The sequence below is a fragment of the Megalobrama amblycephala genome, linkage group LG1 (genome assembly GCF_018812025.1).
Source record: "Megalobrama amblycephala isolate DHTTF-2021 linkage group LG1, ASM1881202v1, whole genome shotgun sequence".
NCBI classification, from domain to species: Eukaryota; Metazoa; Chordata; class Actinopteri; order Cypriniformes; family Xenocyprididae; genus Megalobrama; species Megalobrama amblycephala.
Window position 1 is genome coordinate 73,091,624 of NC_063044.1, and position 22,648 is coordinate 73,114,271.

General features: G+C 40.2%; 1 protein-coding gene across 1 annotated transcript; it reads left to right on the forward strand.

Annotated features, from left to right (window-relative positions):
* Window positions 1–1,049: 1,049 nt before the first annotated feature.
* On the forward strand, window positions 1,050–20,908 carry LOC125278622 (the record flags this gene model as incomplete). The annotated part of the gene is made up of 7 exons (XM_048207957.1): window positions 1,050–1,131; window positions 5,106–5,435; window positions 18,844–18,957; window positions 19,597–19,686; window positions 19,913–19,941; window positions 20,164–20,235; window positions 20,377–20,908. Coding segments are annotated over 7 exons (837 nt in total), but the record flags the coding sequence as incomplete, so codon positions are not given.
* Between the last annotated feature and the right edge of the window lie 1,740 nt (window positions 20,909–22,648).

A 22,648-nucleotide genomic window follows, 5' to 3' on the forward strand; every position in this document is an offset into this window, starting at 1 on the left:
ATTGTGGTAGTGATGTGATGCAAAAAGATTGTGTAAATGACAAAAATGACTCTGAGATCACTGAATCTGGTCACTAATTCACGGCACTTTGTTCAGTGCCAAACACAATCCTTTCATTTGGAGTTAGTTGGTTTCTGGATGACACTGTCCAGTTCAGCTCACTTTCTGTTCCAGAGCTTTTCACATTAAACACAGTTTCACAAGAGAAATCTTTCTGATCACTTCTTATCTTGACTTTAGTGACTGTCAGTGAAATGCAGAGCTGTATCTTAGTGTCAGGACTAAACACTCAGTTCAGATCAGAGGAAGTTCTCAACCACAGGAGGAGCTGATGATGATTAAAGGAGGAGCTGTAACTATATAATGAAGAGAAAGACTGTCAGAAACAGAAAATGGCTGATCAGTGTGATCTGTGTCTGCTGGGACTGATCATTCTCTCTTCACTTCTCACAGGTAAAGAAATCTGGATTTTCTCTAAAGACATTTAGTGGAATTAGTCTGGAAAGAGTTGATTTGAACATGCTCAGTTTATTCTTGTTGTGTCGTGTTTCATACAGATCATGTTTAATACATACTGTATTATTCCTGATACTGCCATCTGATGATGAACAATTATTTTCATATTTAAGAATGATTCAAACAGCTCTCTGATAAAGAAAAAAAAATTATTCTGGAAAGTGTGATGTTTGTGTTCAGTGAGGGAAAAAATACTGAATGATCTGCATCTTCTGCTTTTAATGTTGGTATGTTTTATATCTACATTTATTAATATATAAGAATGATCACTCAAATATATTGTGTTTCAGGTACCAGTGAAGTGAATGAAACTCATGTGTTCATCAGTTCTGGTGAAAATGTCCGTCTGTCCTGTAATAATGCTCTTTCTGACTGCAAATCAACTTCATGGACCTACTATAACAGATTCAGAGGTTCAGCAGCAGTTAAACTGATTGTTGGAGGGATAAAGAATAAAGACACAGAGAGACATGAGAGACTGAGTCTGGGGTCTGACTGCTCTCTGAACATCAAGAACGTCACAGAAGAATGATTCTGGATCTTACTTCTGCCGACAATATGTGAATGACAAACAACAAGGAACTGGTGCGAGTGTTTCTCTGCATGTTCTTCATGGTAAGTTTACAATTATGTAAAATTATGTATTTATTTATGTAAAAATCAGTTACAGTTGTGTGAAAAAGTGCTTGCCCCCTTGTCACAATCGGCTCAGTGCCACGACAAATGAGGGAGGCAACGAGAACGAAAGTGAATCAAAAAATGTTTATTAACAAAACTGAATTTACAAATCACAATAATTAACATTGAAAGCACTGCTAAGGAAAAGTAAATAACTAAGTAAGTAACGGAAAATAATAAACCTTCCAACATACCAAACAGGCCTGCAAACCTAAAGCCCCAAACAAACTAAAGCATAAAAAATCGAATAATCACAACAAAGCAACCCAAAAGTAACGGAAACCAGAGGGTAACAGAAGGGGGCAAATCAGAGAACCAAAAACTCTTATGTTGTATTCTGCAGGTGTTTCACATGATGAATACCTCATAAGTCCCGCTCCACAAGCAAAACGGGCCCATAGGACCGTCACACCCTTCCTGATTTTTTATTTTTTTGCATGTTTGTCACACTTTAATGTTACAGATCATCAAACAAATTTAAATATGAATTAAAGATAACACAAGTAAACACACCATGCAGTTTTTAAATGAAGGTTTTTATTATGAAGGGAAAACAAAATCCAAACCCACATGACCCTGTGTGAAAAAGTGCTTGCCCCCTAAACCTAATAACTGGTTTGGCCACCCTTAGCAGCAACAACTGCAATCAAGCATTTGCGATAATTTGCAATGAGTCTGTTACAGCGCTGTGGAGGAATTTTAGCCCTCTCATCTTTGCAGAATTGTTGTAATTCAGCCACATTGGAGGGTTTTCAAGCATGATCCGCCTTTTTAAGGTCATGCCACAGCATCTCAATTGGACTGAGGTCAGGACTTTGACTAGGCCACTCCAAAGTCTTCATTTTGTTTTTCTTCAGCCATTCAGAGGTGGACTTGCTGGTGTGTTTTGGATCATTGTCCTGCTGCAGAACCCAAGTTCACTTCAGCTTGAGGTCACGAACAGATGACCGGACATTGTCCTTCAGGATTTTTTGGTAGACGGCAGAATTCATGGTTCATTTATCACAGCAAGTCTTCCTGGTCCTGAAGCAGCAAAACAGCCCCAGACCATCACACTGTTGATATGATGCTCTTTTTCTGAAATGCTGTGTTACTTTTACGCCAGACATAATGGGACACACAACTTCCAAAAAGTTCAACTTTTGTCTCGTCAGTCCACAGAGTATTTTCCCAAAAGTCTTGGGGATCATCAAGATGTTTTCTGGCAAAACTGAGACAAGCCTTTATGTTCTTTTTGCTCAGCAGCGGTTTTCATCTTGAAACTCTGCCATGCAGGCCATTTTTGCCCAGTCTCTTTCTTATGGTGGAGTCATGAACACTGACCTTAACTGAGGCAAGTGAGGCCTGCAGTTCTTTGGATGTTGTTGTGGGGTCTTTTGTGACCTCTTGGATGAGTCGTCGCTGCGCTCTTGGGGTAATTTTGGTCGGCCGGCCACTCCTGGGAAGGTTCACCACTGTTCCATGTTTTCGTCATTTGTGGAAAATGGCTCTCACTGTGGTTCGCTGGAGTCCAAAGATTTAGAAATGGCTTTGTAACCTTTTCCAGACTGATAGATCTCAATTACTTTCTTTCTCATTTGTTTCTGAATTTCTTCTCAACATGATGTGCAGCTTTTGAGGACCTTTTGGTCTACTTCACTTTGTCAGGCAGGTCCTATTTAAGTGATTTCTTAATTGTGAACAGGTGTGGCAGTAATCCGGCCTAGGTGTGGCTAGAGAAACTGAACTCAGGTGTGATAAACCACAGTTAAGTTATGTTTTAACAGCGGGGGTGAAGCACTTTTTCACACAGGGCCATGTGGGTTTGGATTTTGTTTTCCCTTCATAATAAAAACTTCATGTTGTGTTTGCTTGTGTTATCTTTGATTCATATTTAAATTTGTTTGATGATCTGAAACATTAAAGTGTATGGAGTCCGGCACGTCACCTATAGGAGAAAAAAAAAACAATCTGTGCCGACGGTTTTGCAATCCGCTCCCTCATTTTATAAACAGTACCCAAATTTCAAATCCATGCACTCAGATTTTGCAAACCGTACCCTCAGTTTTTAAATCCATTCCCACAAATTCATAATCCGTGCGCACGCTTTCACAATCAGTTCCCACGGGTTTGCAAAAACTGTACTCACAGATTTGTGGCCCCGCCTCCAATCTTTGCCAGAAAATTCAACCAGGCCACCTATTTAGGTGCGGGATGCATAGGCTATTGTAAATAAATAAACTTTATTTTCCTGAACTTCCATTCAGAATTCATTTAAGAATTTCCATTATTTTTATCTTTTAAAGTCCATTTTGGGCAAAAAGCTTAGTATAATAAAATCACCAAAACAAGTCTTCATGTTAAGAATGAAATACTTGTCTTAAGTGCACTCATTTATAGTCATGAATTAAAAATAATTTATAAATAAATAGGCTACATTTAAAAAATAAATACAATAAATAATAATTGTTGTTGTTATTATTATTATTTGCCTATTGTTGCATTTAGGCTCCATGCATTTAGAAGAAGAAAAGAGGAACAAAAAAAATTAAAAGTCAGTCATAATACACAATGCCAGGTTTATTAGGCAATAATAATAAAGTGATAAGATTATCACAAATAAACAAGATTTTGACGCACATAATTCTTATTAAATTGTTGTATTCTGCTACCCGTTAAGAGAGAATCACTGCAGTTAATATAATTTGATGAATAATACACAATAAAACAAAAATTCATTAACACTTACCTGGCCCAGGTGAAAAAATACTATAGTAATTCATTGTAAATACTATAGTGTTTTTGAACCATATATAGTAAAGTACCTGAATTAATTTATTGTGGTAATTTTATAGTTGCTGTGATAATATAACAACTAGTAATATAAACAAATTACTTTACCCAATATTGTACTAAGTTTTCTACAACTTTAGGGTATTTTATTCTACAATATACACTACAGTTTACTGTAGTAAAAACTAAAGTATACTACAGTATTTATTACAGTTTATCAGTTCACTATAGTTAATACTACAGTATGCTGTAGCATTCATTAACAAAGTGTTGCAAATACTATAACATATACAGTATACTACAATTTACTATTGTATGGTTCAAAAACACTATAATATTTACTATAGTATTTTTTCACCTGGGGGAGTTTGCTGTTCTTCTTCTATAATGAATCTGTGAGTACAGTTTTTGCAAACCCGTGGGAAAGGATTGTGAAAGCATGCGCACGGATTATGAATTTGTGGGAACGGATTTAAAAACTGAAGGGTACAGTTTGCAAAATCTGAGCGCACGGGTTTGAAATTTGTGGGTACGGTTTATTAATCCGTGGGCACAATTTGTTAAACCGAGGGAACAGTTTAAGAATTCGTGAGCATGGTTAAATTTCTTTAAAAAAAATACATTTTTGCATTGAATTTATCTTTTGGTTTTTGGGGTAAAAATATTTCTTGGCATTATTTGTGAGATTCGCTCATCTGTTTTGCTTGAGAGAGGGTGGGGAAGAGGAGGGTCATTCTGGACTCTGTCTTTAATAAATAAACAATAAAGAAGCCAGAGCTTTTCAATCCCTTTTATATCTCCCGTGACATTTTGACGGATTACAGCCATCTGCAGCAGAATGTGTGTGTGAGCGCACAGATTTGAAATTTGTGGGTACAGTTTATTAATCCGTGGGAACGATTTGTTAAACCGATGGAACAGTTTAAGAATTCATGAGCACGGTTTATAAACTGAGGGAACGGATTGCAAAACCATCGGCATGGATTGTTTGTTTTTTTTCTCCTGTGTGACATACCGGGCTCTAAAAGTGTGACAAAAATACAAAAAAAAAATCAGCACTTTTTCACACCACTGTATTTGTCTTTAAACTTACATGATTATTGAAGCATCTGTGTTTTGTGTTTTGTGTTAAATTTCAGTGTCTCGATCATCATCATCATCTTCATCATCCTCACAGACTGAGATCAGTCCAGGTCGCTCTGTGACTCTCTCCTGTCAGTTGTATTCATATTTTGGATTCTCCTGTGATGTTTGGGTTCGTTCTGAGGGTCTTCAGCTGTTGTGGGTGAATCAGACTGGTGTTGATCTGAAGACAGACTCCAGATATCAGATATTATTCTCATCAGATCACTGTAACATCAATCTGACTACAACACTCCTGAATGAAGATGACAACAGAGAGTGGAGATGTCAGCTTACTCTCAGAAATCAACTCAAGGCCTCAGTCAGATACACGCTCAAGTATTCAGGTGAGAAAATGACTCGTGTTATGTCTGTAACTTTTGTTCCTTGAGAAGGGAACAGGACAGTGAATTGACAGTTTGGGGAACACCCTCAGCGTGCAAGTATCTGAAACATGTGAAACTAGACCAATCCTGGTCAGCTTCTAAAAGGTTGAAAAGGTATACGAAGGCATAGCAAAGGGATGCAGCATCTCAATCTCTTCTCAGGGAATAAGGGATACAGTCGTAACCCAAGGGAACTCACCTGCATCATCATGATAACATTTTGGGCAATGCAGTGCCCAAGGCGCCATGCCAAGTGTTGTCTGTCCTAGTGTGAAACTGTCCAGGCACAGCTTAGAATGCAGACTATAAAATCTCATGAAAGTATGCAGGGTAGCCAGCCGCATCACACAAGTCTTGCAAGAAGATCCCCAAGAGCAGAGCTTTAGAAGACACCATGCTTCTAGTTGAATAAGCTCTTACGGCTAGAGGTGAGGGCACACTGTACACCTGGCCAGCCAAAGAAATTGCCTCGACAATCCAGTTGCTGATTATTTGCTTGGAGGCCGGGGATCCCGAGGATCTGATTTCCTCCAGCGAGAAGATCTTTGAACATAAAACTGCAATTTTTAAAAATTAGCAATTTTAAAATCTATACGATGTTTAACAGGAAGCCAATGCAGTGATGACAGAACTGGGCTAATATGGTCATACTTGCTAGTTCTAGCTGCTGCATTTTGTGCGAGCTGTAGTTTATTTATCAAGCGGGAGGAACAACCATCCAGTAGAGCGTTACAGTAATCTAGCCTTGAGGTCATGAACGCATGAACTAACTGTTCTGCATTCTTCATTGAGAGCATATGTCGTAGTTTAGATATATTTTTAAGATGGAATAATGCGGTTTTACAGATGCTAGTAACATAGCCTTCAAATGAAAGATTGGTATCAAAGAGCACACCCAGGTTCCTTGCTGACGACGAAGACTTAACAGAGCAGCCATCAAGTGTTAGGCAGTATTAAGTGTAAAGTATTACACTTAATAACAAAGGTGAATTATGTCTGTCACATTCACTACACACGTCCCCCCAGAATTCACCATATCATAAAACCCAACAGTCAACAGGGAGGTGGGCGTATCAACCGTCCACAGCGACTGTGCTGTACCTAAGGTCGAGGAGACCCCACTGCAGCCAGTGTACCATCATTACACGGGTGAGGGGCATGGGGTGTGGGAGGCTTGGGTGTGATGGGAGCACGGGGTGGGGGCAGAGCAGGAGGCCGTCCGCGTCGTGGGGGCTGAGCCAGGTCAATAGGCCTGGCCACGTCCAAATGAGCCGGTTTAAGGTGGTCAATGGAGAGTCGCTCCGGTTTACCACCCCTGTCCACCACAAAGTGTTTGTCCCCTGTCTCCAGAACCCGGAATGGGCCCTCGTAGGGCGGGCGTAGCGGTCCCCTGTGGGCATTGTGGCGAATGAAGACATAGACAGCTTTTGAAGTCCAGCGGGGATGTGCGACTGAGGGAGGCCGTGACAGGAAGTAGGGACAGATGCAAAAAGCCTCGCATTATCCAGTAGAGTAGACCAGTGGGGAGTAGCAGACCAGGGAATCGTGGTGCTAGGGACAAAATCCCCTGGTACTCGCAGCGGCTGTCCATAAACAAGCTCCGCAGACGAGGACTGAAGGTCCTCCTTTGGTGCAGTCCTGATACCCAGCATCACCCACGGGAGCTTGTCGACCCAGTTGCTGTCTTTGAGGCTGGCACGCAGGGCAGCCTTCATCGATCTATGAAAACGTTCACAGAGTCCATTAGCCTGCGGGTGATATGCAGTCGTGCGGTGGAGTCTCACTCCGAGGCTCTGTGCGGCAGCGTCCCAAAGCTCGGACGTGAACTGCGTGCCTCGGTCAGAGGAAATGTCCGAAGGGGTGCCGAAGCGGGCAATCCAGGTGCCAATAAATGCCCGTGTCATCTCGACTGACGCCACCGATGTCAGTGGCACAGCCTCAGGCCAGCGGGTGGTCCTGTCAACCATGGTTAACAGATATGTAAAACCTTGAGAGGAGGGCAGAGGACCAACCAGGTCCACGTTTACGTGGTCAAAACGCCTCTCAGGAACCGGGAATGGTTCTAACAGGGCTTTAGTGTGGTGGTGTACTTTGGCCCGTTGGCACTCAACACAGGTGTTAGCCCAGTCCCTAACGTCCTTCTTGAGCCGTGCCACACAAACAAGCCTCTGTGAAGCTTTTGCACCTGGGTGGGAGAGACCATGGATGGCATCAAAAACTTGACGCCTCCACCCCGAGGGAACAATAGGCCGAGGACTACCTGTGGAGATGTCACACAGGAGCGTTGTGCCGGCATTGCCAAAAACCATGTCCTCGATCTGCAAGCCCTGTAGTCGAGGTTTTCAGATGTTGCACATCTGGGTCTGTTGTCTGAGTCGCGGCCATGCGGTTGTAATCCAAACCAAGATGGACTGCCCCTGCCACAGCCCGTGATAGGCAATCCGCCACGTGGTTGCTCTTACCGGCAACGTGCTGCAAGTCCGTGGTGAACTCTGAAATGTAAGACAGATGCCGTTGCTGGCGGGCGGACCACGGCTCAGCCACCTTGGCCATGGCAAAAGTCAGCGGCTTGTGGTCCACAAAAACAGTGAAGTGTCGGCCTTCCAGCAGTGAACGAAAGTGTCTAATGGCGAGGTAGAGACCCAGCAGCTCCCGGTCGAAAGTGCTGTACTTCCGCTCACAAGGGCGCAGCTGATGGCTAAAGAAAGCCAGTGGCTGCCAGGTCCCACCTACCCACTGCTCGTAAACAGCACCGACAGCATAATCAGAGGCATCTGAGGTGATGGCGATGGGGGCTGTAGGAGAAGGATGCGCCAGCATGGTGGCGTTCGCTAATGCTGCTTTAGTGGCATCAAAAGCCTTGACTCTGCTCTCAGTCCAGTCCACAGCGTGTTTACCTTTCAAGGCCTCGTGCAAGGGCCCCATGAGCTGAGCGGCTCGAGGGATGAAGCAGTGATAAAAATTCACCATGCCGAGGAACTCCTGCAGAGATTTGACAGTGAGTGGGCGTGGGAACTGGACGACTGCCTGCACCTTTGATAAGAGAGGAACTACCCCATCCTTAGTGACTCTGTGTCATAGGAAGTTGATGGTGGAGAGACCGAACTGGCACTTGGTGGGGTTGACAATTAGTCCATGGTGGCTAAGCCGCTCAAAAAGGGTTCGGAGGTGCGCCACTACTGAGCGCCGGCCCTGGCATTTCTCGAAACACTGAAACTGCATGGTGGACGGCATTTGTTAGCCTTGGTTCCAAACTTTCCATGATAGAAACACAATCCTGAGGGCTGTTGGGTGCCAGAAGACTGCTGCCGACAAGAAGTGGTCGCAGCAATGAGTGTGGAGTCGTCCTGCGTCACCGAAGAGATGTGCGTGGGAAAAAGCGCGGCCGCACAATGTCCCTGACCCTTATCAGCCTCTTCAGCTAGTCTACAACAGTCAGTGATTGTGGTATTGGCTAATGCAGCTCTCACTTGGGAAGGCAGCTGATGCAGGAAAAGCTGGATGAAAAGAAAATCAAGTCTGTGTTCGCCCAAAAGATCCAGCATATGGTCCATGAGCTCGGACGGTTTGCTGTCACCCAGTCCTTGAAGTGAGAAAAGCTTGCTGGCTCTCTCAGCGTCCGACAGTTCAAACGTTTTTAACAGGTGGGCTTTAAGTGCTGTATACTTCTCATTTCCGGGAGGATTTGTAAGAAGGCTCACCACTCTGGATGCTGTTGAATTTTCTGCCGTGAAGTTAAACCGTTCTCTTTGCTTTACCGTTCCATTCCGTTCTGAGCCAGCCGGGACGGATATGGTTTCATTTTCCACTGTGGGCTGATAACGGAGCTCTTCAGTCGTTGCCTTAGTAACGTAATAGTTTTTAAAATTGATATAGATTCAGGTCTCCCTACTGAGGTAGTGGAGACTATATTCTAGTCCAGAGCTCCCTCCATGAGGAGGTTATATCCCCTGAAGTGGAACGTGTTCTCTTTGTGGTGTAGAGGTCGTATGTTGGACCCTGCTAACTGCCCGGTTGGTACAGTTCTGGAGTTCCTTCAAGATAACTTCTCATCAGGGTTATCCCCATCCACTTTGAGGGTTTATGCGGCAGACATTTATTTCTTTAGATGGTGCTTCAGTTGGAAGACACCAATGGGTAACTCGCTTCCTCTGTTTTACTTTGTAAGGCCCGCCTAATGGGTCCAATGACGGTTTCCCACAGGACAGGGAAGGTTTAAGCGTGTATGTCTTTTCAGCGTCTCTATGAAGTTCACTTAATTTCACTCGTTTAATCTGACTCCAATTTCAAATGATTCTTACACTTAGGTTGTGTTTCCAATTAGAAATTCATCATTAGTTATGCATTAGTTTAGATATTTGATGATTCTGGATATTCCATATTTCAATTGTTCAGTCATTAGGGACCCGATGCCGCACAGAGATACTCGCCCCGGGATTTCGCGGTAAACTCACGGACATAAACTCGCCAGTCTGATCTTCGTCAGAGGGTGTAATAAGTTGGCTAATACCTTTAGTCGGTTGCCTACTGCTCACTCGAACAAAAGTGTATTTTAATTTAGCCACTTCCATACAACTTGCTAAATCAGTGGTAAACAGAAATCAAAAGGTCTTCAGATGAAGTGCCTACTGCTCCTTCATTCATGCGCCTTCAGTTTGTTTTACCCTGGACACAGATTTACGGTAGCATTAGCCTCCCATAATTTACTGGTAATAATGATATCAGGAGAATCCAGAGTAAATCAAATATAACATTTTATTTGTCAAGTAAAAATATATCATGTCAATTACATTACAATTAGACAATTAGAAGCCAATTCAGAAATGTTAAATGCATAACATCGATTACTCAAAGAAATGCATATATACACAGTGATGGGTGAATGTCCTCAGACATTCACCCATCTCTGTATGGGGGTTCTGGTTACAGAAGGTCCCCCATGACTGCTTTGCTCTTTACCTTTTATACCAGAACCAGAACAAAAGGGTTGTAAATATTTACTATACCAGCACCTGTTTTGGGGGGAGAGAAGTGGGTTTTCACAAAAGGCACCACCCAAAAGAGGACAGAATTTTCCTTAGTTTTCAATCTTCTTCATAATTCTAGTGACTGCTGTGAAATTGAGACCGTTTTACCAATCGCACTGAGACAAATTAAATGATACCAAACATGAAAAAGGAAAAACAATAGATACACAAGTTACATTATATGTTTTGAATAACTTTCAGTGACTTGAGGCAGGGGGAAGGAGAGTTGTGTGTGTGTGTGTGTGGGGGGGGGGGGGGGGGGGGCGTTGTCCTTTTGGAGTGGGGGCAAGGCGTTGTCCTTTTGGGGTTAGGGCAAGGCGTTGTCCATTGCTACTTCTTTGAGATCTTCTTTCCAGATTAAAGTTTTATTACTTTATTGCAGGACGCTTTATCTCAGTTTTTGTTTAGCAGGAAAATCAAGCCTTACAGATGGCCCCTGGCCCCTTGGGGCAAATTCAATGAGTCCCTTAGGGGCCACTTTTTAACATTTCCTGCTTCCGTATGTTGGGTGCATGCTTTCATATGCTCATTAGTCGATGGGTGCAGGAGTCTAGTCATCACCTGAAATAACAACATTAAGGCAGGTTGAACAGTAAGATGAAAGTACAGCAGAATGCATCTCTGTGGCACACAGTCCCTTTAGGTGTGTACTGTGCTGACTGGATGCTGCAGCAGCTGGACATGTCTGTGATACTCTTGGTCAGGTTTGCTTCCACCTGCACTTGGCTGTGGTGGTATTCTGTCTGTAGAATGACTGGTTGTACCAAGTCTTTTGTGTTGGTCAGCATGAGCAGAACGTGTCAGGAAAGTCTCATTACACTTTGCGGAAACATCTGTGTCCGCCCCAGGTTTAATTGATCCTGTGAGAAATCCTCGGTTACCTTCAAGTAGAAGGTCTGGTTTGCCGGGCAGGTCAAATTTCTATGGGTGAAGGATTCATTTAGCTGATGATGCTCCATTGCGTGCAGGACACCTGAACAACCTCTGAGTGACCATTCAATACTTGAACACTGATGAACTTAATGATATTGTAAGATGAGGAAAAGGGTTGTTGGAAAAAATAATAACACAAAATAAAACATGATGAACATGTCAAAAGTGCGAGTGGTAAAGAAGGTCTCCCTTTCAGAGTCCTATCTTTAGTGAGCAGGTCTCATTTAATCACCAGATTCTTCACTATGATAGTGGAATTTAGACTTGGTCTGGATGCATTAAAGGCAAGTAGCAAAGTGTCTAAATAACTAGTATATTTACCAGTGGTATAAATAATTAAATATATCACATACTTAAACATAGAAATACCCAATTTCATAATTACAATTATAAAACTGTCTGCAATAGTTGTTTTAACTGCACATCCTTGATGCAGAACTTAAGCTTCAATCAAGTCAATTAGAGAATGGAATTTACAGAAACGGAGATTTAAAATCTCTTGTTTAGCTTTTACAACCATCATCTGTGCATTTGATGCACAGGCTAAGTCACACTCAAGAATAGAGGTCTGGGAATTGAGTAACTGATTTATAGAAATGCCTGCATTTCAGTTCTAACTGTTTAGTTCAATTTGTCATTAGTCATATGTTGGAAACTAGGGGGCCCTCCTAGTTTGCAACAATGCCAAGGACTGGACATAATAAACATTTTGTCCAAAGAGACCAGTTACATTACTGAATAGATCTCATTTAGATTTTGAATTTGTAATTTGAATGATCAGAAATTCTATTAATTGATGTGTGACTAAAGCCATGCACATTTCCTGCATATTACAGTGTTTCCATTATACCTTAAAATTGATACAGTTAAAAAGGAAAAGAAATTACAACAATAATTTCCTTTGTCCTATATGTATGAAGGTGAATGATGTATGTTAGATTTGCGTTATGTGAATGCCAGGTAGAGATGTTGTGAGTTTGTAGTGTGTGTGGTCTGTATGTTTGTGTAGAAGATGGGTGGTGTCTATCCTACCATAATTTGTGTTGCATAATTTAGTTCCAGTTTTACACTGGGAGGCCATGTATCTATTAGTGTCATGAGATGGCCTCTTGAAGTTTCACCCCCATCTCCTGCGTGTGAAGTTGTATGTCATGGCTCAATACAGGTGGGACCAGAACCTTGTGGAATCTGGCCCTTAACATGGCAGCTGTTAATCCTGAAAAGGAAACAGACACACAGGAAAACACTTTATCTTGAACCTTCAAACAAATTATATTAAGATAGATGGTGCTATCTTAATTTTTCTTGAATGGTTTTATCCAGGCAGTTGTTGCAAATGGCTTTAATCTGTTAAGATTGTATGCCATTAGAAGAAAATTTGTTTTAGTTTACAGAGACATAGATCATTATTATGATTATGTTTCTGCAAAGAAAAGGCCAGATAAAACTGAATGTTAGTGGTCAGATCTGACTGCTGGCGTTTAAGCATGGTCAGAGAATCTTGCACCTTGAGTTGCTATCGCAGCTGTGCTTACACAGTCTGTTGTGTTGTGAGTTTTATCACACCCTGGGTCTCCTGGGGGAATCTCACACTAGTCAGATCTGTGATTAGGACACCAGATCACCTTTTGTGTTGCTGTGCTGTTTGTTTAGCAATTGGCTTTTATGGTGTCATTCAAATACTTGACCATTTGGACCTCTGTGGTCTGTAAAAACAGAAGAGTTTCTGCCTGATATTAACATTTCACACAACTTTAATTACATGTCCAGTAAAATAACTTCCCTGATCAGATCCCATATGATCCAGCGCCCTCAGAGAGGAGTTTGCTAACACTTTGTCCACTTTCTCTGTGGTTTTGTTGCAAAGGAAAATCAAAACTTGTACTTCCTCTTGTCACTGGGTTACAGATCAATAGAATTGAATTTTTTAATTCATGTTTTGATCTTGAATGGATTTAGCCTATTCAAGATATGACAATCAGGTTGATTGTTTTAGTTAATAAATACTGGGCATTGTACTTTTTCTCATTAAAGATTCTTGCACAGATAGGAGATAAAGAAGTTCTTTCCCATTAATTTGATTCCTTCCTTCCATTTTTCTTTCTTAACAGTTTAATGCAATTGTGAAGCACATTGTAGCCTTATGGCAATTCTATGCTCCTGTACATGGTGTAACTGCAGCTATATGGAAGATAGCTGAGTGTTCCACTTATGAGACTAACTAATTCAACATAGACACACATACAACTTGAAATTGTTGTACAATTTCAGTACTAGTTATTCCAACTTACACAAGACACATGGCCTAGAATGCATAGCATCTACAACCTTAAACCTAAGTGTGTCACGCATCACTTACAGTAAAGCAGTCATGTGTTTTAAAGAATAAACTCAACTAGTCTAGGTGCACATGTAGTAGCACAAACAACTAGAATGTGTGTTCTGTGAGAACAATGTGTCTAACACAATTACAAATTTGAATCCTTCCATTGATTCCTCATAGTTCTTTCAGCACCAATAGTGCTTCCAACTTCTGTCTACATTCTAGTTCCATCTTACTACATTCTAATTCCTTCTGCTCCTCTCCCAAAGTTCTTTCTTCTTCTAAACCATTGCTTGAATCATCATGAGATTAAAGGCCATCCCTGGCCATCATAATATAATATATCATGATGTGATCATAATATAAATTATATTATATTAAAATAGTATAAATTAAAAATAATTTTATTTGCTGGTATCAAGAGGGTCTTGGCTGAGTAATTTGTGAAGAGTGACTTGTTATCACCTCACTGATCTTTTAGAAGGCATTTGGCCCTGCAGCTACAGCTGTGATCGCATTGCTTTGTGTTCACAGCAACAGGCTAAACTGGAAACAGTTATAGACTTTGAGGCTGTGAATATTGGGTCAAATCATTTGCTCAATTTTAAGATTTTTGTGACTACAATATAGAATTGGACACAATTTTCTTATTTTTGGGCTAAGACATTCTCCTGAGAATCTATTTGGATATGAAAAGAAAGGTTGGACAAACACCCGTCTGATTTGAGAGCACAAAGATTAATTGTTGGTCTGTTTGTTTTTTTTCAGTTTCTTTTGAGACACTGAACAACATACAAAAGTGCAGTAATGTTTTAAAGATTGAACTAAGACCAAGGTAAAAGATGTTTTATAAGACTGAGTGCTTAACCAGTGCTGTTTACACCATTTGTGACATCAGTCGTAAACTTTCTTAGCACCTCTTGAAATTTCTTTTATGAAACAAAGACAAGCTGGGCATGTCCTCTGAATGGGTGAAACCCTCAGGCTTGGTTACAAGTCTCTCAGTAATATCATAATTATCATTATGCACATCAGTTTTAACATTTGGTGTATTTTCCCAATTGCAGTCTCTCCAGGACTTCTGCATGGCAGCAGTTCTCCAGGACTGAGACAGAATTATGCCAAAATCTTTTCTTTTGAAAACTTTTTAGTTTTACAAATTGTTTTGTCCAGCTTTATATTCCACACACAAAGGATTTCAGTGAGATTTTTCTCCCTTGTTATCTTTTGGCTTATCCAACAAGATTTTTTTCACAACGTGACCATTTGCTTATTTTCAGTATTGCAACGTCGTTGCAGCAAGGCATAAAATGTAGCTGGGCATTCTTTTCAGAATTTAGGTTTAAAAGCCTTCATAAAATTCAATAAAATTCATAAAATTTGGATGATGTTATTCCAATTTAAGGTTAATCTCTTGTTGCGTGGGCAAACAAGGAGATCTTTGAGTTACAGCAAGGGATATCATTTCTCCTCTACGCTGCTGCTATCATGTCCCTGATAACATGTGGTTGTCTAATTCTCCAGCCCCACTGGATTTCGGTCTCCGGTCTTAAATCTATGGGTATGCCGACCCATTCTACGAATGTGTAGGATGCCATTATCTTTCCCTCAACACTTCTAAAAGGCAAATAAGAATGGACTTACCACAGCTGAAGAAAGAGAAGATGATCAAGCCTCTTACTTGTTGCAAATCCCAATTTTCCACTGAAAAGACACTCGCCAACAGGATATGGGAGATCACGGAGGGAACGTCACCACTTTGTAAGGCCCGCCTAATGGGTCCAATGACGGTTTCCCACAGGACAGGGAAGGTTTAAGCGTGTATGTCTTTTCAGCGTCTCTATGAAGTTCACTTAATTTCACTCGTTTAATCTGACTCCAATTTCAAATGATTCTTACACTTAGGTTGTGTTTCCAATTAGAAATTCATCATTAGTTATGCATTAGTTTAGATATTTGATGATTCTGGATATTCCATATTTCAATTGTTCAGTCATTAGGGACCCGATGCCGCACAGAGATACTCGCCCCGGGATTTCGCGGTAAACTCACGGACATAAACTCGCCAGTCTGATCTTCGTCAGAGGGTGTAATAAGTTGGCTAATACCTTTAGTTCGGTTGCCTACTGCTCACTCGAACAAAAGTGTATTTTAATTTAGCCACTTCCATACAACTTGCTAAATCAGTGGTAAACAGAAATCAAAAGGTCTTCAGATGAAGTGCCTACTGCTCCTTCATTCATGCGCCTTCAGTTTGTTTTACCCTGGACACAGATTTACGGTAGCATTAGCCTCCCATAATTTACTGGTAATAATGATATCAGGAGAATCCAGAGTAAATCAAATATAACATTTTATTTGTCAAGTAAAAATATATCATGTCAATTACATTACAATTAGACAATTAGAAGCCAATTCAGAAATGTTAAATGCATAACATCGATTACTCAAAGAAATGCATATATACACAGTGATGGGTGAATGTCCTCAGACATTCACCCATCTCTGTATGGGGGTTCTGGTTACAGAAGGTCCCCCATGACTGCTTTGCTCTTTACCTTTTATACCAGAACCAGAACAAAAGGGTTGTAAATATTTACTATACCAGCACCTGTTTTGGGGGAGAGAAGTGGGTTTTCACAAAAGGCACCACCCAAAAGAGGACAGAATTTTCCTTAGTTTTCAATCTTCTTCATAATTCTAGTGACTGCTGTGAAATTGAGACCGTTTTACCAATCGCACTGAGACAAATTAAATGATACCAAACATGAAAAAGGAAAAACAATAGATACACAAGTTACATTATATGTTTTGAATAACTTTCAGTGACTTGAGGCAGGGGGAAGGAGAGTTTGTGTGTGTGTGTGAGGGGGGGGGGCGTTGTCCTTTTGGAGTGGGGGCAAGGCGTTGTCCTTTTGGGGTTAGGGCAAGGCGTTGTCCATTGCTACTTCTTTGAGATCTTCTTTCCAGATTAAAGTTTTATTACTTTATTGCAGGACGCTTTATCTCAGTTTTTGTTTAGCAGGAAAATCAAGCCTTACAACTTTGAGGCTAAGACCTGCGGCACGTCAGAGAGTTCCAACATGGAACTTGGCCATAGTTTTGGAAGGCCTGTCCATGGATCCGTTCGAGCCCATCGAAGAGGTTCCTGAGAAATTTCTCACTCTCAAGACTGTTTCTTTTTGCTATTTCATCTCTTAAGAGAACTGGAGACCTTCAAGCTCCATTGGTCTCTCCTTCTTGCTTGGACTTCACTCCAGGCATGGTTAAAGCCTTATTGTTTCCTCGGGAAGGCTATATTACTAAGGTTCCCACTAATGTGGCGGACCCTATTATGCTGCAGGCTTTTTGTCCTCCATTCCAAGATCCAGACCAGGAGAAACTCAATTTGCTCTGTCCTGTCAGGGCCTTAGATGCTTACATCTACAGAGCTGCCCTGTGGCATAAATCTGATCAGTTTTTTGTGTTTCGGTCCCCACGTAAAGGGCACCCTGCATCTAAGCAAAATTAAGTAAGTGGATAGTTGAGGCTTCCCTACGAGTCGACCGACCAACCTTCACCTCCTATGGTCCGAGCCCACTCTACTCGGACTATGGCTGCCTCTTTTTCTTTGCTTTTGGGAGTCTCCCTCCAGGAAATGTGTGATGCGGCAGGATGGTCCTTGCCGTACATGTTCGTTAGGTTTTATAACCTGGACCTGGCCTCGGTCATGAGTGCTCATGTCTTTGTCCTTCTTCCCAATGCCCAAGAGATTAAGTCACAAATGTCACTCTGTGGTCACTAATGCTGCCATGGAGCAGCCAATGGCGCGGACAGTCTCCTTAGTGATACAGAGAGACAGGTCTGCAGCCTGACACCGCTCCTGAATATCGCCGGGCTTGACCCTCTCGCTCACATCTATGTCCCTTAATAGGTCGGCCTGGTATGATGGCCATAGTGTGCAGGCATGCACCAGCCTGACCCACCACCATATGTGACCCTAGACCAAAAAAACAGTTGTAAGTTGCATGGGTATATTTGTAGCAATAGCCAACAATACATTGTATGAGTCAAAATTACAGATTTTTTTTTTATGCCAAAAATCATGACGATATTAAGTAAAGATTTATTTTAAAAAGTGTTCTACAAAACGATACCTACCTTTTGATTCTCCTTGCTATAGTTTGGGAGTTATGAGTCTTTACTTTTGTGTATGTCACTTCAGGGCTTAATGGGTTTTAAAAGGAAATTTTCTCAACATTTTGATTTATTTATTTGTTTTGCACCCTCAGATTCCAGATTTTCAAATAGTTGTATCTCGGCCAAATTTTGTCCTTTCCTAACAAACCATACATCAATAGAAAACTTATTTATTCATCTTTAAGAAGTATAAATCTCCACTTTAAAAAAAATACCCTTATAACTGGTTTTGTGGTCCAGGGTCACATATATGCTTTTCCCACCAAAGCAGATGTTTTACAGCAGGTTTCGGTTGGAAGCGTCTGGACTTTAAGGGATGATGCAGTGTTGGATGAGAGATAGCAGGCCAAAGCTCCTCAACCCGCAGCATTGTTCCATAACTGTTCTCTTTAGTGCCATAATGCCATTATATTAAGTCACAGAGGTGGGGGAAATATGGGAAGAGAATGGTCTTTTCCACAATTTACATAACTTATGTTAATCAGGAAAGAATGGTAAGTCCAGACATATAGGTTGTGCTCTACACTGCAGGAAGCACTCATCCAGCTTGCTTTTTTTCAGCGCTTCCCGCGGGGCCTGTCGATATATTTAATTTATCCACGCAGCGAGAGTGACAACCTCCACAAGCTCCTAATAAGTGGCGGCATGAAGTGGCGAGTCTTAAAATTCCCCCATATAGCAATTGCTGAAGAAGCTGACGCTACTGTGTGCCGGCATCTCGTTATAGCTTACGTGTATGCCGTCACATGCCACATCACTGAGTATGTCATGATGCAGTACCAATCAGGATTGGTCTAGATTCACATGTGCTTCAGACGCTTGTGTTCCCAAAAGTGTAGTCATGACAATGCAGTGCAAGTTCCCTCGAACTATTGCTAGTCTAAATCATGATGTTAATGTCTTACAGATGAAGCATCTGAACATTCATCTTCTGCAATGGATTCAACAACACTGATTCCAGTCAGCAGCTCAAACTCTGAGAAGAAATCAAGCCAAACTACAGCAGCAGCTCCTACACAAGGTTCATGATCACATGATCACTGTCACACATCATCAGTCTCTCACTTTTGCGGTTTACACCAGCTCTTACAGGACACACTCATTTCTGGAATTAGTATCTAAATGAACTGAATCTTCATCTGATCACAAGCTTTGACTCGAGACATGTTTCATTTGTAATCCACATCACATTCTCATTTCACATTCTCTCACACATCACCAACAATCCAGAAACATGAAAACTAATGTTATGTGAAAAGTAACTCTAATAATGTCAAAGAGGCATAATTTTCATTGAGACAGTCCTAAAAAGTTATATAGAGAAAATGAGCTCAGAAGACAACAGTATTAATATTGCTGTGTTTCAGTGTTCATGCTGTTGCTCGATCAGTTGTTCTGTACAGTGCAATTGACTGTTTTTGTTGGTGGAAACTTTAATATAATAAACACTTTTTAGCTACAGATCTATGAATTGATAACAGTAGGACGATCACAGCTGTGATAAAGTTACTGAAATTTCTATAAAATCCTCATCACAAATTTTCAAGTATCAGTTTTTAAATAAGGATAATTATACTATTAAATGTGTCAATTAATTTTATTTGTAGTTGTTTTTATATATTTATTTAAACACAGTAATTCTGAAAGTGTCTCTCTATAGTCTCTCTCTCAGTGATTGTGATTGTTGTCGCTTCATTCGCTGTTCTCCTTCCTGCTCTTATTCTCTGGATGATTCGCAGAAAAAGAGACGGTGAGTTTTTACAGTTTCTCATATTTTATAACAGACAAAAAGTCCAAAACATCTGATAAAATAAACATGTAATTTAGACAGCATTGCTCTAAGTGAAGAGAAATCAGCGAGTTCACAAAGTAATTCTACAGCACTAAAATTCCTCCAAATATTATGTGTTTGAGACTGTATTGTGCATTTGGTTTGTGTGTTTGATCATCAATATTCTCTTGACGTTATGTTTCAGATAACAGAAGAGGAACTGGTGACTCTGAGGTGAGTATTGTAGGTCGATCCATGAGTTATTAGTGTTTATAAGCTCTGATCCTGAAATGTCAGACTCATATTCGTTGGTTCCATCATTTTTATTCTTATCTGTGACTTCAGAAACAGTACAAATACACTAACTGGTCCATTATATAATCTTTTCAATCATTTCTGAATATTTGTGTATATTTGACCCTGTTGTACTTTTTTCATATTTCCATTGGTGTTTAGGAGCAGACAGATGATCATGTGACTTATTCTGAGGTCACTGCGTACAGTAAAAACCAAGACCAAAAGAAGAAGGTGAGAAACACTTCCTTGATGTTGTCCAGCTTCTCTCAGCATGATAGTTTGTGTTTTCTTCTGAATTTGTGTCATGAATTGAGCTCAAACATCATGCTGTAATAATTGTGTGTTGAAACAATAACTGTGATGTTCATTCAGGTTCGCTGTGATGATAAAGTGACTTCTGCTTCCATCAGAGGAGCAAAAGCTGGATCTCAGGAAAACTGCAGTGAACTTTATGCCTCTGTGAACAAGAACCATCACAAATCAGTCAAATAATGACACAAAAACCACATGAGCAGAAGAATATGAATCTAATAGAACTGAGTCCTAATGGTGTCATTCAGTGCCATTATAAATACTTTCAATGTCTTTTACATGTTCACAAACAAACCCAAGTGATTCTCTGATTTATTTGTAGTTATTGCTTATTTTTCTCAGTTCAGCATGTTTTGTGTATAGTTTCTGTCTGCTTGTTGATCAGTTAATGCTAGTGTCTTTATTATTCATTCAGAGCTGCAGGTTTGGACAAAGTCTAGAAAATGACACTTTTACTCTCTTACATCATTCTCATCAAATCATGTTTTCTCCAGCAGTTAATTAACTGTCAGCTTGCACTAATTATGAGAACAGACAAAGCTATTTGATGTATTTTTGATGTATTTGATGTATTTTTGATGGAAGCGTTCATCACAATATATTTTTGTCGATAATAAAATAGTCAATGTCAAACATGTATTTGTGGTGAAATATATTTTCCATCATTACACATATTTTCTTGAGCAGACTCTGTAGAGACACAAAAACCTCTGTTCACACTTCCAAAAATAAACCATGGTTAACATAAAAAACATGCTCACAAATCAACCATGGGTTTGCTACACTAACCATAGTTTAACCATGGTATTTTTTTAATAAAAAAACAAAACATGGTTATTACGTTTTACTATCATAAACCATGTTTAATTTTCATAAGGGACTGGTCCTCAACCAGGGGTCCAGGGAAACTCAGAACATCAGTGGAGAAAGACATATTGTTCATCATAACATCGTAATATACATCATACACCCGCTATATTGCTAAATCTACATGATTTTTCATATCTTTTCATATCTTCTCTCAAGACTCCTCTACTCACTGTTAATGATATGCTAAAGCCTGCCCACATTGAGGTGATTGGTTACAAGATTTTAACATTAAAAACTTGATTTTCACCACAGGGGGTCTTTAAATATGCAAATGAAAGTTTGGATTTCTCCATGTCTAAACAGTCTGGTCAAACTAACACACTTTTTCTTTTGTCCTCTTTGTGTTCTGGCTTTGAGATCTGGTGTTTTCAGAACTGTTTGCGTGATCTTTAGTCTAGTTTCACAGTTTAGATATGCTTTCTGTGGTATTTTCAGAGGTGTGATCTCACTGTTGAGGTCTGGAAACATGTCACTGCTGAGTGTGAGAGCTCAGTTAGTTTGACCACACAGATTATTAAAGAAACACGCTTAAAGAAAGAAAAGGAAATGAGATCTGAGATCATCTCTGAACTCAGACTGATGGGTGTGAATTTTCACACTTTTGGGGAGCGTTTACACAACACCATTTGCAACTTGTGCACAATGTTTTGATCATTCATTTACATGAAAATTTGAATAAATGGTTTAAAGGTCCAAGTTTTTGAAAAGGATACCTTTATTGTTCTCCCTGTAAACAACAAAACCAAACATGAATTTGTGTAAACGGTGACATCATGAACATACATATGATGTTTTCAGTTTATATGTGTATAGTGTTTCTTTACAAAGTAACATTGCCAACACTTCTCTCACAGCATAATGCAAAGAATGCAAAGATTTAGTACATCATGTCAGTTCCTCTGGTCCTCTGACCCTGTTTCTTCTTGCAAAAATAACATTAAGCACTTAAGGTCTGCTGTCTTTCCTCATGCTGTCATGCCAGCTCTTTTTTTAAAGTTATAAATACTGTTTGTTCAGATGTTGTTCTGTATCTGTAAATTTGAGTCTAAGCACTAGAACGGTTCCTTGACAGTCTAAAACATGCAACAATTACTCCAATTATAAAGATGTCAAATTCAGATACATCTATCCTAACCAGTTTTAGACCAACATTTAATCTATACCTTTTATGTTCAAAATCTTGGAGAGGTATTAGCTCACATTACCAGTACCACATTTGTGACCCTGGAGCACAAAACCCGACATAAGTCACATGGGTACATTTGTAGCAATAGCCAACAATACATTGTATGGGTCAAAATTATCGATTTTTCTTTTATGCAAAAAATCATTAGGACACTTAAGTAAATATCATCTTCCATGAAGATATTTTGTAAATTTCCTACCATGAATATATCCCAAAAATTATTTTTGTGAGTGGATATGCATTGCTAAGGACTTCATTTAGACAACTTTAAAGCTG